Here is a 19,189-nt window from a genome sequence, read left to right as displayed (position 1 = left end):
TGTAGTTGCTGCAAAGGGAGCATTCTTTGATGAAAGCAAAGTTTGAAGGACAAAATTATTATTTCAACTAAAAATCATTATTTCTAACATTCTCAATGTCTTGACTATATGTTCTATTCATTTTGTAACTCATTTGATAAATAAAGTGTGAGTTTTCATGGAAAACACAAAATTGTCTGGGTGACCCCAAACTTTTGAACGGTAGTGTAAGTCTAATTTTTTATTATTATTATTGTTAGATTTAAGTCATAATTCTGAGATTAATGTCATAGTTCTGAGATAAATGTCAGAATTCTTAGATTAAAGTCATAAATCTGAGAAAAAAAAGTCATAATTCTGAGATTAAAGTCATAATTCTGAGATTAAAGACAGAATTCTGAGAGAAAAAGCCATAATTCTTAGATTAAAGTCATAATTCTAAGAGAAAAATGTCATAATTCTGAGATTAAAGTCATAATTCTGAGATTAAAGTCATAATTCTGAGATTAAAGTCATAATTCTGATTAAAGACATAATTCTGAGAAAAAAAGTCATAATTCTGAGATTAAAGTCATAATTCTTAGATTAAAGTCAGAATTCTGAGAAAAAAGTCATAATTCTGAGATTAAAGTCATAATTCTGAGAAAAAAGTCATAATTCTGAGATTAAAGTCAGAATTCTGAGAAAAAAGTCAGAATTCTTAGATTAAAGTCAGAATTCTGAGAAAAAAGTCAGAATTCTGAGATTAATGTCAGAATTCTGGGAAAAAATTCAGATTGCTAAGATTAAAGTCAGAATTCTGAGATTAAAGTCGGAATTCTGAGAGAAAAGTCAGAATCCCTTAATCTCAGAATCCTGACTTTTTTCTCGGAATAATAACAATAATAAAAAAATTGACCTTAATTCTTTATTTTCTCAGTGGCCCTAATCCTCCTCCGTAATTATTCGTGTGGACACACTAAGTAAACATCTTGACAACTGAAATACATTATACCTTTATTTACCTTTCTAAACGGCGACATTAAAATAGAGCTAATTAAACAGCAGTTATAGATAACTTAGTCAGTGTAAGTAAGAGAACTAGATATTGCAGAATATAATATATATAATATATAATATAATAATATGTAATGAATATATGAATTTTATGTGCTTTGGCAATAACATGTCTTTGTTCATGCCAATAAAGCAAATTTGAATTGAAGTGAATTGAGTTATTGATATGATAAAGTTAATTTACCTTGAGGTTTGTTAGCATCACGGCTTGTTTCAAATGTAGCTCATACCGCCCTCTAGTGGTCAAAATCAGTGACGACTGACCGCTTCCTGTCAGTGGAAAATACTAAATTTATGATAATCAAAAAATGCAAAATAAAACTAGAAACAGTCACCAAATTACCGACTGTGGTGTTGATGAAGAAATACATAATTTTTTAAAAACATTGTGGTGCATGTACTTAGAAGACTTTCTCCAGAGGGGGGCAGCACTGTCACGTTGGTCGAGCCTAACAACTGCAGAACAACCGTAGAAGAAGAGTAGTCCGGTCTCAGTCAACAATTTGCAAAGAGGAAACAAGAAGCCAAGAGGAACGAGACTGTCTCCTTCTGAACAGTAAGGACTCTTTGTTTAACACTTGTTCTGTATAATAAGATGAAAAACTACATTATTTGGTCTATTCTGTTGTCGGTGTTTGATATTACGTTTTGTGTGTTAAATTAATTATTGAACAACAGGTGCGGCTCAGTTAGCGTTAGCTACTCTGTTAGCTCCACACATTATATAACTCTGAATTAACACTTTCTCGTTTATAGATCATTGATTAAATAACTTTTTATGTGTGTTATACATAACAGGCTGATTTTAGAGTTAGCTCATATTCACTGATATTCACTAGGGTTGATCACAGCACAATAAAGTGGGGCTTTAACGCTTGCTATAAGAGTAGCATTTGTCTACTAATAAGGCGTTTTACTAATCTTTGATATCGATCACAAATCCTAATCCAGGAGTTTACTGTTCTGTGTTTTCTTCGATATTGAATCCAGCTATTTGAGTCATTTCAATGAAGCATATTGAATCATTTGTTTAGGACGTTAGCCATTATGGTGACATCAGGTTTGACAGGTGAGCTGTCAGCAGGGGGACCTCCCTAAAGCATCATTGTCACAATGTCTGTCTTAATCAAGCTAAAACTAAATGTGTAACTTGTAAGTTAGTCACACTTTGTTGAAGTTAGTAACCTGTTTTGCTTTATAAGAGCAGGTAATGTTGCCCTGAGCGTAGATACAGTGGGAGTGTGTAGGCTTACTAGAGCTCCAGGTCACATGCTGCCCTGTAATCCAGAGATAAGCCCTGTGTGGTCGTTTTACAGTTGGAGGTTGTGCTGTTTAACAGGAAGATAATCTGAAATAAAAATGTTACTCTTCTTCATGTTTGATGACAACATTACAACTTTTACAATGTGCTTTACACCAGCAAACTAAATTACAGCCACCTCAGAGTCCAAAGTGTTGTATTGAAGAACAGTGTTTCAGTGCAGACACATTCCTGCACTGATCATGAGATCAGCATGAGGACCAGCTGTATGATATTCTTTTAAATTCTCCTTTCGCCACATGCCATGCCTCTCACCGCTGTGCGAAATTAACACACAACTGACACAGGTCTCCCTCATTAGTGGTCTTGACACTCGTGTGTCAGGCAGTAAGAAGTGTTGAATGTAGAGCTTCTCAATTCATTCATTTCATACAGGCTTGATTTAAGTCTGCTAATTTAACAAAAATGTTGTGTTCATTTTTCTCCAGGTTCTATTTAACCTTTGGGTGCTGAGCACTCGCGTCCTTCAGCAACATGGGGGAACTCTTCAGAAGTGAGGAGATGACGCTGGCTCAGCTCTTTCTCCAATCAGAAGCTGCTTACTGTTGTGTCAGTGAGCTGGGAGAGATCGGGATGGTACAGTTTCGGGATGTGAGTCAACTTTACAGTCTTTTTGCTTTGCTCCAATATTTTCTACCAAATGAGACTCTCTCCTGAGAACTGATACCTGCTGTGTGAAACATCCACATGCATATCATCAATGAGAAGGTGCATGCCTTTTGCAGCGTGTTCATCATGTGGTCACAGCTGACCCCTCATTCCACACATGAGAAAGCCCATTCCTGAAAAACCTTGAGGGCAGCTTTGTGTTCGGTCGTAACGTGGGCTGAAACAGAGGAGGCAGTGTGTCAGCAGTGGGATCCTGAACATTTCACTGTTTCACACACTGATTTTCTTCCACAGTTTAAAAGCAAACTACATATTGAAATGATAAAAAGGGTCTTTTTTACAAAGAGTTTAATGATGCACTTTAAGAGTAGCATGATGAACAGTAAGCTGTGTAGAATTCTTCCACTTCATTCAATTATTTATACTGGATCAGCTTGAGTGTCTGATCTAAGTAGGCCCCATTTCTGTGTCACAAATGTTCCCGGTGCAGAATAGTTCTGTATTTTCTTTAAAACCACAATCTGTGTTTTAATTTCAGCTGTATTGTGTTTTTCTTCTGTGCAGCTAAATCCAGATGTGAACGTGTTCCAGCGAAAGTTTGTCAACGAAGTCCGACGATGTGAAGAAATGGATCGCAAATTGAGTAAGTGAGCTGAGACGTGAGCTGCCTCTGCTTGCTTTACAGCAGCCCTGGGCGGGAATTAAGATCACAAGCAGTCTCAGTCTACTTCAACATAACCACACCTTCATATTTAATCTTCACCTTTATCCTGCATTTGAACCCCTCTCATGTCTTTCTTTGAAGGATTTGTGGAAAAGGAAATAAAGAAGGCCAACCTCCCAATGGTTGATACCGGAGAGAATCCTGAAGTCCCATTTCCAAGAGACATGATCGACCTGGAGGTGACTGCTCTTCACTCTTCTCTCTCTTTCACTCTCTTTTAAAGATAGTTCTGAACTCTTTGCATCTCTGTGCTGACACTGTTGCACCTCTCACCACAGGCCACGTTTGAGAAGCTTGAGAATGAGCTGAAGGAAATAAACACCAACCAAGAGGCCCTGAAGAAGAACTTCCTGGAGCTGACTGAGCTCAAGCACATCCTGCGTCGCACACAGCAGTTTTTTGATGAGGTCAGCTTAACTATGAGGAAAGACCGTGCAGAACGAATGAGCTGAGGAGTTTCAGGAGAAGCTCAACTTTTGTATCACACTTTTTTATAACCATAGCTGCATAATCTGAAAACCTGAACACAGCTGAAGACTTTTCATACAGCATCAGCCTCTCTGGAAACACGGTTACACATTTTATTTTTATTTATGCGTCTTTGTCCATTTTATTCTCTACCATTTACTCACAGTTGAAATGGAGGAGAAAGAGTGGAGTCTAAATTTAGCTGCTACTGGTTTGTATTGGCATGATACAGATTCTGCTGATAAGCGGTCTGCACTGATCACGCACACACAAAGGAGCACTTATCCCGCTTGATTTGACAAAAGGTGTTTCACTCGTGATCGTTTGTAGTTACTCACATGGCCTCGGCGGTCTTACACAAGCTGTTCACATTAGCTAATAAGCCTTAAATTCACTGTTACACAGTAATGTTACAGATTTAATCCAGTCTGCTCCTTGCTCTGTGGTGCAGAGCCCAGCCCGCCCAGCCTTGCCCGACATCATTTCCACTTCATTGCCTCTACAAACAGAACTGTCTTAACTGAGGGTGTTAAGACATGTTTATGAGTTGTTGTGAGCTTTAATTGAGTGAATCATTTAGCCAAGCACTTACATGTAGAATCATTAACTCACTCTGCTGTCTTCCTCTTGTCCTGATCTGAACATTCACATAAATGCAATGCCTCAGAAGCTGTGTTGAAATAGTGTTAACCAGTTTCACAGTGATGAGTTCTGTAGCTGATGAAGTGTCTGTACCTGACTCTTACAGATGGAGGATCCCAGTTTACTGGAGGAATCGTCCAACCTCATCGACCCCAGTGAGGTAAACAGAGGGGCTCCTCTCAGACTGGGGTGAGTCTGGTTTTGCGGTCTTTCCTCTAATTCAGAGGGATTAAGCTTTTCTCCTTTCCGTGCACTTCAGCCATCTGTGACTGAAAGAGTGTTACAACCGGCCAATCAGCTCGCACGCACAGTAGCTCAGACTGCACAGCTTAGTCAGGCGTCAAAGGTCACCTGCAGAGGAAATCTCGTGTTACTGTAGATATCCAGTCAAACTGTGTGATCAGTGATTTGTTGGAGAGAGAAAAATATATCCAGCCTGATGATGTAATGAAAATATCACATGATCCTTTGACCTGAAGCATACGTTATCTCCCTCCTGTTTAATGTGTTTATAAGCAGATGTTATGACCAAGGCTTTTAAACATACAATACCTAGAATCATAGAATAAGATCAGGCTATGAAACCACTTCTTATATACAAGATGCTTGAAAAACAAATGCACAGAACTTTATGAAAGGTACTTTCTGTGTTTATGTACCAAGGTCCTTGCCTTTAAATTTTCTTACCTAATTAAAACTAAGTCCCTAACAACAACTGTGTTGCAGATTTGTGGCTGGAGTAATTGGCAGGGAACGTATTCCCACATTTGAGAGGATGCTGTGGAGAGTTTGCAGAGGGAACGTTTTCCTGAGGCAGGCAGACATTGAGGATCCTCTGGAGGACCCGACAACGGTCAGAACTACTTAGCTGTCCATTAAAACCACCTCCTATAATACAAGTTTGTGATGTTGACGTAGGGCCTGTTTCAGTTCTCTCAAATGCAAACATGTGCAATCTTTCCACAGGGCGACCAAGTCCACAAGTCTGTCTTCATCATCTTCTTCCAGGGAGACCAGCTCAAGAACAGAGTCAAGAAGATCTGTGAGGGGTTAGTGTCTGGCAAACATTTGTTCAATTAAATGAAGTCCTCTTTGCAAACAGATTCTAATCTGTTCTTCTTTACCCGCATTAAGGTTCAGAGCCACCCTGTACCCATGTCCAGAAACCCCCCAGGAGAGGAAAGAAATGCTGGCAGGGGTGAATGCACGAATTGAGGATCTTCAAATGGTAAATACACTTGTGGACAAAAACCCCACGCAGTGTTGACTTTTAATGCTGACTTGCTCAAAAACACACTCAAACTGGTTAGTGCTCTGTTCTGTTTGGTGGTCAGGAAGAGGTTTTTTTCTACTGTTCTAATGTACTGTTACAGGAAGTTGCACAAGTCCTGAAGTAAGTGAATCTGCTCTTCACTGTAACTGTCAGCGTCCTTCCAGTCTGTGAGCCGGATGAGTGTATCATTTTATTTGATTAGGTTGCAGAAATAACAGCTCATAAAAACAGATCTTTGCTCTACCAGTTACTGACATCATTCACATACAGACTGGGAGTGACTCGAGTCCTTGAGGAATGTTAGAGAGGATGGTTGGTGAATATAAATGAACTTTAGGTGACTCCAATATAGCAAAGCAATAACTGTCGCTCCGTCTTTTATAGTTTCCTAATATTAGTGTGGAATTGCCTCCAAATCCTCACATCCTCCGTGTCAGAAATAGCTTAGCACTGGAAGGTGGCTGAAATCAGGAGGCAGAATGTCTCTGTTGTTTTTCTGCCTGCAGTGTTGAAACACTCCCCGATGACGTCTCTTCTTTTTCCATGTGTCACCCCGGAGACACCTGCTTCCTTTAGCTTTGCAAATATCCCAGAGATCACATTTATCGTGGTCCCGACTGCTCGGTTAGAAGTAAATCTCTCAAATTTCACTTGAGTCGCTCAGCCTGTAGTGTCAGTTTTGTTCAAATGTCATGCACTCCTTCACATCATTGACAGTTGCAGCTGCACAAACAGCGTGCACACGACGGATTCTTGATATCTGACACGATTCTTGCATGACAAATTTATCGATATCCTCTCAGAGCCTCGTGTAAAAAAGGAAACTGCTTCCCTCTGATTGGGTTGATATGTTTGTTGCTATGTGGAATTGAGAGCTGTATGACAGAGCTGCATTGGTGAGAAAGAATGTCAAGCTATTTGGTTAGCAATAAGCAAAGTGTGGGCCATTAAGCCTTCCTACTGCAGGCTGAGACTGTGCCTGTAGTCAGACAGCACAGAGCTTAAGTATCCTTCTATTTGCTGATCATGGGACCGAGCTCTGAATCTGAGTCATATAGCAGCATACATGAATCTGATACGTCCCTGTTGGGAAACCTCAATTTGTTGACTTACTGCTCTCTAATGTCAGCAGAAGTAATCCCTCTGAATGAATATCCTGATCCCTTGAAGCTATCTCTAGGTTTCTTGTTGATCTCTAGGCCTTCTCCTATTGTCGTTGACAAGATCCCATATTTTTGAAATTTACTTTTAAGAGTCAAGAACAAAAAACATGAGACAGATAACACAAAATAACAAAGTAGGAATGATTCAGAAATGGATAATAAGACCTTACATAACACATCTAATACTGGTAGGGATGCACCGAAATTAAAATTCTTGGCAGATACCGAAAACCGAAGCACTGAAAGAAATTTTTATGCCAGTTATTAGTAGGGAGACCGGGGACAGTTGTAACACTTGCACTTGCTCTAATCAGGAACAAGTAAGAAATCACCTGATTCACTCTGCACATGCTCAGTTTAGTTGCAGCTAGTTTTTATAGCAGTTTGAACACACTGGATTAAAAGAGCTCAAAGTTATAGACAGAAATGTCCAAAATGTTACAACTGTCCCCGGTCTCCTGTGACTGTGTACTAACCTCACTAAAATCAAGGATCTCTTTGAACATATCAGACAACAAGGGAGTATGCTCCTCATCTGGTTCAGAGAGACGAGTCCTTTTGTGCACCTCTTCGTCTCCAAGCGGGTTCTCCGCATCCATTGTGGCCTGGATCATTTCTTGTGCGCGCTGCTTTATTCCCACATCCAAGTAATGATCTTTATAACACAGATCAAATACAGTCGCGATGAAGTGCAGAGGATCCGAATAGATCTCAGTGAAACCTGTGCTGACAGACTCTAAGAGTGTACTTTTCATTGTTTTCACTCTGTGGTCCGTCTCAACCTCTTTGCTTAGAAGATGCTTTAGTGCTGCAATTAAAGGAATAATGGATGCAGACATGTTGGCCCTTATCCAGACAAGCGTGTACTGGCCGCTGGCTTTGCTTGCGTCATCACAACATTCTGTTTTCGGTGCATCCCTAAATTCTGGCATGTATAAGATTTCATCATAACAACCCTCACTGCTACTTCTTCTCTCGTACGTCCCAAAGGTCCTGAACCAGACAGAGGATCACAGGCAGAGAGTCCTGCAGGCTGCGGCCAAGACAGTCAGAGTGTGGTTCATCAAGGTGAGGAAGATGAAGGCCATCTACCACACCCTCAACCTCTGCAACATCGACGTCACTCAGAAGTGTCTGATCGCTGAGGTGTGGTGTCCTGTCTCTGATCTGGACTCCATCCAGTTCGCTCTGCGAAGGGGGACGGTGAGTGAGCGAGCACAGGGGGGGACATGTTGAAGGAAAAAAAATCTGACATCAAGTTAGTTTTGTTCAGACATAGCCTCGCATTTATTGCTATAAAGTACACTGAGGTGTTGAATGTAGATTGAATTTTTCGTAACAATTTTTAGCAGCTTATTAAAATTAGACTAGAAGAGTAGAGGAGAAAAAATATCAAAGAAATAAAGGGCTGTGAGGTTAACTAACATGTATCATAATCACATGTCTTGATATCTCAGGAGAAGAGCGGCTCTACCGTGCCTTCCATCCTCAACAGGATGCAGACAAAGCAAACCCCACCTACCTACAACAAGACAAACAAGTTCACTTCAGGCTTCCAAAACATTGTGGATGCCTATGGAATTGGCAACTACCGTGAGATCAACCCAGGTAAACACACCTCCCTCTATACATCCCTCAGACTTGGACTTCTGTCAGGCATCACACACACCAGCAGTGTTCTCCTGTATCTTTAAGATGAAAAGTCTGTGTACCCAGCTGCCTTGAGATACAGTCATTGAAAGACTCTCTGCCTCATCACACATTCTCACCACATCAGGATGTGTTGTGTAATGTGACGTTTCACTCATATGTTGTTTCATCTGTCGCACCGCCCACCCCTCATGTGTTGCCTGCCTCCCCACCTCCTTGACTCCAGCGCCATACACCATCATCACCTTCCCCTTTCTATTCGCTGTTATGTTTGGGGACCTGGGCCATGGGGTGCTCATGACGTGTGCTGCCCTCTACCTTGTGTTGAGAGAGAGCCGGCTCATGGCACAAAAGAACGATAATGAGGTATGGATCCAATCATTGTCATCCCATCATCCCCACTTATGATACACCAGCTCCAAAGCTGCACAGTGCTTTGTAATCTGCAGATTGTTATCAGACGTGCAGATTTCAGATTTTAACTCATTTCTCATGACTCTGTTTTTGCGGCAGATGTTTAGCATGGTGTTTGCGGGGCGCTACATCATTCTGCTGATGGGAATTTTTTCAATTTACACGGGGATCATCTACAACGACTGCTTCTCCAAGTCCCTCAACGCATTCGGGTCCGGGTGGAGTGTCAGGCCAATGTTTGATAGTCGAGTAGGAGGCAACTGGACGTAAGTGTCATCACTGACTGGAGCTTGAACCCTGTAAGCTCTGTAGCTGGCACAATTCTAATTCACACATGTCTTTGGTGTTCTCATGCCTTTCAGGTTTGATACACTTACTACTAGTAAAGTTCTGCAGTTGGACCCAGCGGTAGATGGAGTGTTCAAAGGGCCGTACCCCATTGGAATCGATCCGGTGAATATTTTCTTTGTGTTCTGTATTTTTAATGCTTTTTGTGATCTAGCTTTAGCGGTACCCATTGCATGCTTTCAGGCCATATCTTGGAACTAGATAGAGCAGGATAAGGTAGAACTAACACAAACATGCTCATATAGCCATGCTTACTGTGACTAATAGGGATGTAACACTCAACCCACGATTTCATTAGAATCCTGATTTTGGTTCACGATATGATTCACTCATGATTCTGTTAACGATTTTCAAGAAAACTGTATTGAACTCAAAATTTAAATAACTATTATTTTATTTCAATTCTCAGATATGGACAGTTGCAATATATATACAGATTTTTTCTCTTTTATTTTCTTTGTAAACAAAGTAACCCTTTTTCATTTTTAAAGGTGACATATCATGCAACATTGACTTTTTAATGGTTCTCTACCTGAAATATGTTTCCCTGGCATGTCTACAAACCCCCCCGAAAATGAAAAAAATCCATTCTGCCCCTGTTCTGATTTCTTCACCTTTCTTTAAATGTGTGTGAAACAAGCCGTTTCAGTCTTCCGTCTGTTTGTTACATAACAACAATATCCGGTCTGTAACTGAAGTCAGAGCTTGGAGCTTGTTCAGCTCATAGACTGTATAAAATACAACTCAACCCCTCCTCCATTTTTCATTACCTTAGCTTAGGAGGGAGGCATGCTAGTTGTAGGCTGTCTTAATAAACACAAAGGTCGATTTTACTCCCCACGTCTGCAGATTTGAAGATCTAGTGGATGATTTGTATTTTTCATGGAAAGTGCTAGCGCTAGTTAGCATAGCCACATAGCTACATGTTCGTAGCTGTGTACCAAGACACACTTCAACATACTGACAAATAAAACAACAAGAAACACTAAATCTGTGACCAATCATTCAGAAAGGTCCTGCTGCAGGCGCCTCTCCGTCAGGATCAGATTCTGGATCAAATTCAGAGGGTTGAAGTAACGCAGGTCTGTGAGCAGCCGTGTATATTCAGCCAACATGTAAACATTAGATCAATGTGCTGGAGAGCCACGTCCTGGGGGCGTGGTCAGAGAGAAAACAGACCGTTCTGAGCAGGACTGAAAAAGAGGGGTTTTACAGGCATACCAAAATCTGATTTCAAAGTGTTTTTTTGAGCATTAACTTTAAATACATGTTTTGGGGACCTCTTAGACCAATATATTTTGATGAAAAAGAGCGGAATATGTCACCTTTAAGGTATGTTGTAACTCAAATAAAACAACTGCACACTTTTTTGCAGCACCTTGCAAAAAAAAACTAAAAATGACCGCACAAAAATACCCTGTTGGAACATTTCAGAACAGTTGTGGAGAAATAGAAAGTGAACGATTCCCAAATTAAAGTATTAAATGTTAAAACAAATAAGGTAAATCTCTTTAAATTAGGGGTGTTAATTTCAAGTGTTCTGCTTGATCGATCATTGGAAATGTAAACGATCAATTATCGTTTAATCATTTAAAAACATGAACGTTTTCCATGTCAAAAATAATGCCAAATGCGTTTTTTCCCACTAAATCAAATTTTCCTTCATGACACAATGTATATTACTGACGGTATTAAACAGCTACAGATCATATTGAGGTGTTCAAAATGTTAAACACGCTGAATATCAACGTGAGGAGCTGGCTTATGATAATCTCCGTGGACGCATGGTGATAGAGTAAAGAGTCGGACTACAACATGTGAATTTACTGCAACAGGACAACTGAACAGAATCATATTTTGTACTCAGTGTCCAGTTTTCTGTCTACTCGTTCTTACTGAGAAAATGAGCATGTGAACGCAGTCAGGTGTCAGCCGGGAGCGCAACCGGGTCATAATCAGTCCAGCAGCAGAGAAAAAAAGCGCTCGTGGAGACCTGTCACTCAGCTGCAGCCCCCAGCTGAGCGTCTCCGCTGTGTGCAGTCAGCTGATTCACATCGAAACATGCTTTAAACTTAAAACACCTCAACTCATCGAGTGACAAGAGAGCAGCGCAAGAGACTTACTGATGTTGAACAAGCAGAGTACAATGCAGATAGCGCCTTCTACTGTTTAAAAATTATATCCTGATACAAATGATGTTGAATCGATTTTAATCCACCCTTATTTGTATCGGTTTTTTACCAATTTGGGATATATCCTTACATCCCTAGTAGCTAAGTGTCATTAGAAAAATGTAGTCCATGTTTGATGCAAATATCTTCATTACCAAAGAGTTTTAAAGTGATGTTTTTCTTTCCCCTTCTTGTCTCTCAGATATGGAACATTGCCACCAACAAGCTCACGTTCCTGAACTCATTCAAAATGAAGATGTCCGTCATCCTGGGAGTCATCCACATGCTGTTTGGAGTCAGCCTCAGTCTCTTCAACCACCTGTGAGATTTTCATCCATATATATGTTTAATAATCTTTTCTTTGCACTCCTCCTTTGCATACTGATTGTTTGCGGTTCTCCACAGGTATTTCCAGAAGCCACTGAATATCTACTTAGGATTCATCCCCGAGATCGTCTTCATGGCCAGTCTGTTCGGCTACCTTGCCATCCTCATCTTCTATAAGTGGTTGTCATTTGATGCAAAGTCATCCAGGGATGCTCCCAGTCTCCTCATCGCCTTTATAAACATGTTCCTCTTCAACTACAGCGACCCCATGAGCAAACCTCTGTACAGGGGACAGGTCAGATCCTCTTGTTAGTTACATCCTTCCATTAATTTATCCTGAACTCATTACAAAGAGCTAATTTCCTCTTTAATGTCCTCCTCTCTCCGTCCTTGATTATGCAGATGGCGGTTCAATCACTCTTGGTGGTAATTGCCTTGGCCTGCGTTCCCTGTATGTTAATTGTGAAAACTCTCATTATGAGGAGGCAGCATTTGTGGAGGAGAAACATGGTAAGATAAAGCCGGCCTGGATGTGGCATCTCTAGAAGCTGCACTATGAACAAACTGATGATTGTTTCTTTCTTCTTCTGCTTCAGGGTACACAAAACTTTGGAGGGATCAGAGTTGGCAACGGGCCTACAGAGGATGAGGCAGAAATCATCCAGCATGACCAGTTGTCACAGCACTCAGAGGAGGAGCCTGAGGTAAGGAGGAGACATGACCCAAGTCTGTAAGGCTGGCCAGGAGCTCAGTGAGAGGGGTGGAGGAGTGGGTATAGGTTATAGGAGCTACTCCCATCTTTGAATAATGTACGAACACAGCCACATTTGGAAACAGAAACCGATACATCATGTTTCCACTTCCACTGGAGCAGAGGATTACATAAATAATAAATCAAGGCCCAGTTTGGAGAAATAGTTTAACAAGCACCACACTGCTACTCTTTGCTTACTTTGAGTGCCATTTAGAGTTTAAATGAAGAAATGTAATTTAATTTGATATTAAATGTATGGAGTGGCTCTTTATTTTTATTTTGTCCAGTTTGGGCTTCATTCGCTTGTAGATGGTTAGAAATATCCAGCATAATTTATCTTGGGAAAAACTTGAACATCTTATGTCTTTCCAAAGATAAAAAGAAACTCTTGCATACTCCTGTGTTGTAATATTTAATACCCTAGTAGCACGTGTTGCAGTGTTGTCATCCTTAAGTGTTGAGTTCATCCTCTTTCCCTTGTAAGTATGTAACTGATTTCTCTTGTTGCTTTCCCATTTACTGATGTCTGTCTGTCGGTCTCTGTGTGTGTTTGCTGTCAATAACAAAGCGTTGCCTTTTGTCACCTGCTCTCAAGGCCCGTGAGGAGGAAGAGGTAGGACTGGAGCTCTTTCTGCACTTCAACCCTGCAACCCTTTCCTCTCCCGTCATAGTGCATGTCTTTCAAACGTTCCTTTCTCTGTCCCCTGGCTTAGTCGTCTTTGTAGGGTGTCTTAGTGGTGTCTGTGAGTGTGTTCGGAATGGTTAGTCGGTGTTTGGTCGGTGTTTTCTCCAGGAGTCAGTTGTTGGATTGGTCCTCAAACTACGGGTGCCAGCAGGACCGTGCTCTCTTCCAGTCATGATGTGCATGGGGCATCAGTAGGGCAGCTGATCTTTGGGTTAAAAGGGTTCTCAGAGGTTTACACCCCTTCTAATTTTTGGAGCTTTACAGGTGTTTTGGGGGGAACAGCTTTCTTATCAGTTCATGATCACGCACACACGATGAACCAGACCTCTCCATTGTGCAGGGACTGGGGGCTGACATGGGGCTGACTTATCTTCTGATGTTATGTCTCTGTCTCACAGTTTAACTTTGGAGATGTGGCCGTGCATCAGGCGATCCACACCATAGAGTACTGCTTGGGCTGTATCTCCAACACTGCCTCCTATCTGAGGCTATGGGCCCTCAGTCTGGCTCATGCACGTAAGTCACACTCTATCTCCCTTTAAAGAAACAAAACAGGTTTCACTAAATAACAATAAATGATATCAACTGTCACATTTTGATGAAGAGAAATGGACACACATATTGACTTGCTATCTTTGTCCCTTGTACAGAGTTGTCAGAGGTGCTGTGGTCCATGGTGATGCACATCGGCCTCTCCACCACCAGCAAACTTGGAGGCTTTATCCTCGTGGCTGTAGTCTTTTACTTCTTTGCTGTTCTCACAGTTGCCATTCTACTTATAATGGAAGGCCTGTCAGCCTTCTTGCATGCACTGAGGCTTCACTGGTAAGTTTTGCTCTCTTTGTTTTTCTGAATTTTTCTGATATGCTTTTTTCCTCCCCTCAATATTATCTTTTATCTTGGTTTCACATATTTCACAGTCGATTATGTTAAGTTCTTTACACATGGTGTTAGTTCTTAGGCTATGGGGTGGTGTATGAATCACATTATAAAGAGAGATTTTGATCTTTGGACCTCCATGTTAGATAAACATTTCTGCCTCTGCACTAACAATCTAGGGTAAAAGTATCTCCATTTAATCTGGCACTCAAGTTTTATGCACAAATAGTTTAGTTACACTCAGATTTGGAAAGAGGAGAGCTTCAGTTGTATCAAATGACAGGCAGCACTTTAAACCTCTGGCTCCATCTGCAGGCTGGTTTTGTACTTTATTTCTCAGAGGATCATCTCAGGGTGCGTCGAGCAGATGCTTAGATGAGTGGCCACTGTGTCTGTTTATGAAGGATTTTACACAACGTTTTACAACATCAGCCTCTTTCTATTAAAGGAACCAAGAAGAGCTTCTTTGTATTGAAATAATGAATTGATGAACTTTCTTTCATCGACATAAAAAGAAAAATCAATCAATAAGAATTGGAAAGAAAGGGGTTGCTGGTGGCCTAGCGGTCTAAGCACCCCATGTACAGAGGCTGCAGTCCTCGTCGCAGGGGTCGCCGGTTCCATTCCCGGCCAGTCGACCATTTCCTGCATGTCTTCCCCCACTCTCTACTCCCCACATTTCCTGTCTCTCTTCAGCTGTACTATCTAATAAAGGCAAAAAGGCCAAAAACATAACTTTAAAAGAAAAAAAAAAAAAAAGAATTTGAAAGAAAGCAGAACCTATCAACGAATCTGTCATCTTTTAACACTGAAAACATAATAAAAATATGTTTGTGGTGGTGACATAATTAAGGAGATCCAGCGGTTACACCAGCTCAACCTCTTTACTTAATAACTGTTGCACAATTTGAATTACCCAAAAAATTATATAACAAGTTGTTACAAGCTCCCAGGTGTCAACCTGTCAAAAGGGTGTGTCTTTAATTTTAAGTACCAATGTGTTTGTCTCTCTTCTGCTCCTCTCTGTCCTGGCTCATGGACAGGAACAAGTCTGGCTGTTAGTCTGTGTTAAGCTTCTCTTTTTTTAGATTTGTGCAAAGAACAAGCCGTCTGTGACTCTGGTATGATGAGGAGACGCCTTTGTTGTCCACTCATTAAAGTCTTTTCTGGCTTTGCTGAATGTCATCTGGCTTTTTTTTATTTCACTGGCACATGTACAAGGCATGTCTGTGTTGTCGCCACTCATTTCTGAAATAACCCTTAGCACAAGAGCTTTGTATTACTCAGCCTTTGATGAATGGCCCTCAGGACAATCAGTTGCATTTTTGTATTCAGGGAAGCTAACAAGACACACCAGCTGTAATCGTTTCTTTTCAGTTCAGCACATAATGTGATGACTAAGTGTGACATGTTGTGTCTGTTTGTTAAAGTAGAGGTGGACAAAATTGTTTTTCACCTCTCAACCTTTTGGTTTCCTTCTGTCACAAGTGATTTTAAGTTGCTTATGTACTACTGGGACCTGAACCATTTAAAACCAAAACATATTTTACTAAATATTCAAATTCATGACACAACATTATGTCAAAATAAGGATCATATTTATACTTTCTAGAGAAGGAAGCATAACTGTTGGGTGAAATCATCTGAGGCTTGTGAACTTTGTAGATAACTCAGGATAATAATAATAATAATAATAATAATAATAATAATAATAATAATAATAATAATAATACATTTTATTTATATAGCACCTTTTAAAAACATGTTTACAAAGTGCTTTACAGAGTGCAAGACATAGCGAGTGAAAACACTAAAGCACATAACAAAGGTAAGGAGAGCTAAAAAGAGTTAAGTAAAAACAATAATAAAAAAACATGCAGAAATTAAAAAGTTAGTGATGAGTTAAGAAATAAAAGCACATTTAAAAAAGTGTGTTTTTAGAAGAGATTTAAAAGAGGACAAGGATGTGGCTTGCCTGATCTTCTCCAGCAGGTCATTCCAGAGTGAGGGGGCCCTGACTGCAAAGGCCCGGTCGCCTCTGGTTTTTAACTTCGCCCTTGGCAGTTACAAGAGGGACCTGCAGGAAGATCTCAGGCAGCAGTTGGGGACATACTTTTTAAGGCATTCACTTAGGTACTCAGGCGCCAGTCCATTTATTGCTTTAAAAGTGAGTGTTAAAATCTAAAGGATGGCACCTTGAAGTCTTTATACTTTGGTGGCTCACATTGATTTTAAAAGGTTAGGGGGCAGAGAGCTTGGATTCTTGTGGTAAGCCTTCTTGCATTTTAAGATTTTAATACAAACTCATTTTTGGGAAACGACCCCCCTTCTCCTCGTCTACCCTCCAACACCAGACAGACTATGGAACTGCAGGTATTTGTGGCACCTCAGTTTAAAGGTCACCCAGCCATCAATTAGCATTTTCCTGTTATAAATAGACCCTGATCAGTTTCCAGCAGCAAAGAAGCTCAGGTATCCCGCCTAGGCCCGGGTCCAGGAGCTGGGTCGTAGACAAGACGGGTGATAGTGGGTGCAGACTGTGGAATGAAGAGCAAGGGTCATCCGCCGCGACTGCTCTGCTCAGCATTACGCAACCTTACAGCCATACACACCGTGTCCCTGAGTTACTGTACCAGATGCTTCCGGTCATTGTTTGATTCATTTGATGTTTTTCTGTTCTTTTACAGGGTGGAGTTCCAAAACAAGTTTTACACTGGCCAGGGCTTCAAGTTCCTCCCGTTCACCTTCGAAAGCATCCTTGACGGGAGGTTTGAGGACTGAGATCTGAGACGCTTCCTCGTCCTCCGTTTATGTCACTCATCTGTTTGTAATCCGTGTGATGTTGAATAGTGATTGTTCTCTGTGGTGCAGTTTTCAGCTTGTGGGGTGTTCTCACATCTGCATGAGTGACACTCCACAGGAATATATCTGCCTGCCTGCTGTTAAAAAAAAACTTCTCATCTCCTTGTAGGATCAGTGTGCACATCTATAACATCTCTGAATTCACTTTCATTCCTCAGAAAATACCATCATGTTTTATGTGATCTGTCTCTTGTTTTAGTGAAGCTATATTGTTTTACCTGTTGTATTTAGTTTAATATTATTTATGCATTTTTTTCTCCTTTGTGAAACCTGCAAATTTCCATGTGGCAGTGTTGCACTAATGAATTAATGAGGTCAGTTAGTCGCAAATGTGTGATGAGAAAAGGGACAGACGCGTTTACTGCTTGTTATCTTTGTATGAGTATGGTCCTAAAGAAAAATCTTGTGCACCAAACATCTCATCTGACTGATTTCCAACACACTCCCACTTTGCACCTGCAGATGACTCTCTCCCACTGCATACTGCCCCCCACAGAAAGAGCTGTGAAGGTCCAAAGGGAATACAACTTAGATTGATCAGTCAATGCTTTGATGCACTGACTGTTTAATTAAATACCCTTTGTGTTTAGTGATCAATGTTCTGAAACAATCCAACACTAAAATAATTCAACACCATTCGTCTAGCTGGTTTTGTTCTTTAAGCTGATTTCAGTTGTTCAGAATAAATTCTTCACGATTTGCCTACCACCTGCATTCCTTGTACATCTCACAATAAATTGGAAAGAGCTGGATTAAAATGTGCTTTTGGTTTCATTTATTCTCTCTCTACACTCAGTCATTTGAAACTGTTTAAGGTTTTCTTAAAATTACTGCAACAGAGCTACAATAAAAACACTTCAGTTTGATTGCACCCATCTGAGTCTAAAGTAAAAGCTAGATTGTAATTTAAAATACACTTTGCACAGAAATTCATTTGTTTTATCCTTTATATCAGGGGTGTCAAACATGCGGCCCGCGGGCCAAAATCGGCCCTCCAGAGGTTCCAATCCGGCCCACAGAATAACTTTGCAAAGTGAAAAAATTACAGAGAGGACATTAACTGCAATTTTTCAATAAAAGTAACTACTATTTCAAATTTGTCTTCTGGGGGTCGCATAAAATCATAGTGCTGACAGAGCACACCTGAACTGCACTTTTTTACCAGGACTTTTTTTCTCAAAGTGAGAAAATAGATTACTTGGTGTTTGCATAATCCGGTTGAGATTCATAAAGACTTTTTAGAGCACTAAAAGATGATCCACTAACTACTAACACTAGCACTACACCCCTGCATACAGCACTGTCCAGCAAGCAAACTGTCCATGCTGGAGCTGAGGGGTCCAAAATAATCAACTTTACCTTCTTCATTATTATAATCTACCTGTTCTTTTTCCTTTTTTAACGATATGTTTATTGAGTTTTTTTGTCATTTCCAAAGACACACAATTACAATTAAAGAAATTCTAAGAAAAAAATTAATTAAATATATATATATATATATATATACATACACATGCACATATATACACATCTATAAAATACAGGGATAAATCTATAAGAATACAAGGGAAAAAACAAACAAACAAAAAAAAAACCTTAATTACAAAATGTTACAAATAATCTCTGTCCTTTTGCTGTTAACATTACACACACTGTGTCAGGTGAATGGGTAACCTGTGTGTCTGGTGTGTTCGCAGCAGGTTTCAGAGCTAATAGAGTAAAATATTCGGCACACTATGAGACTCATCACGGCAAAAAATACAACAGCTGTTTTTGTTCAAAGATGGTTCATTAAATGTGAACATTTTCAGAATGTACTTTTTTGCACTAAAACAAAAGGAAAAATTTAGAGTTGTCGTTATTT

General features: G+C 40.3%; 2 protein-coding genes across 5 annotated transcripts in view; one reads left to right on the top strand and one right to left on the bottom strand.

Annotated features, from left to right (window-relative positions):
• Positions 1-1,252, bottom strand: part of cavin1a (caveolae associated protein 1a) — a 29,085-nt gene extending 27,833 nt beyond the window's left edge. The window contains exon 1 of one of the 2 annotated variants that reach the window (XM_034710762.1): positions 1,220-1,252. The gene's annotated coding sequence lies outside the window, so the exon portion shown is untranslated. The remainder of the gene's footprint in view (positions 1-1,219) is intronic. The other variant, XM_034710761.1, reaches the window with a different exon arrangement.
• A 214-nt stretch (positions 1,253-1,466) lies between these two features.
• atp6v0a1a (ATPase H+ transporting V0 subunit a1a) lies at positions 1,467-18,087 on the top strand. 3 transcript variants are annotated; one of them, XM_034711332.1, is made up of 22 exons: positions 1,467-1,591; positions 2,785-2,947; positions 3,530-3,608; positions 3,771-3,868; positions 3,968-4,096; positions 4,906-4,988; positions 5,526-5,652; positions 5,766-5,848; positions 5,934-6,027; positions 8,226-8,438; positions 8,693-8,843; positions 9,112-9,251; positions 9,399-9,565; positions 9,662-9,752; positions 12,021-12,139; positions 12,224-12,440; positions 12,548-12,655; positions 12,742-12,849; positions 13,468-13,512; positions 13,983-14,100; positions 14,235-14,409; positions 17,151-18,087. In XM_034711332.1, the coding sequence occupies exons 2-22, from the start codon at positions 2,831-2,833 to the stop codon at positions 17,242-17,244; spliced, it is 2,556 nt and encodes an 851-aa protein (XP_034567223.1). In that variant the 5' UTR covers positions 1,467-1,591; positions 2,785-2,830; the 3' UTR covers positions 17,245-18,087. The 3 variants fall into 3 exon arrangements, with proteins under 3 accessions (XP_034567223.1, XP_034567225.1, XP_034567226.1); XM_034711334.1 differs by lacking the exon at positions 1,467-1,591 and having other exon boundaries at positions 2,831-2,947; positions 13,495-13,512; XM_034711335.1 differs by lacking the exons at positions 1,467-1,591; positions 13,468-13,512 and having other exon boundaries at positions 2,831-2,947.
• Positions 18,088-19,189: the final 1,102 nt, after the last annotated feature.

This window comes from Notolabrus celidotus, chromosome 20 (genome assembly GCF_009762535.1).
Source record: "Notolabrus celidotus isolate fNotCel1 chromosome 20, fNotCel1.pri, whole genome shotgun sequence".
Lineage (NCBI taxonomy): Eukaryota > Metazoa > Chordata > Actinopteri > Labriformes > Labridae > Notolabrus > Notolabrus celidotus.
This window is presented reverse-complemented; position numbering and strand designations above follow the sequence as displayed.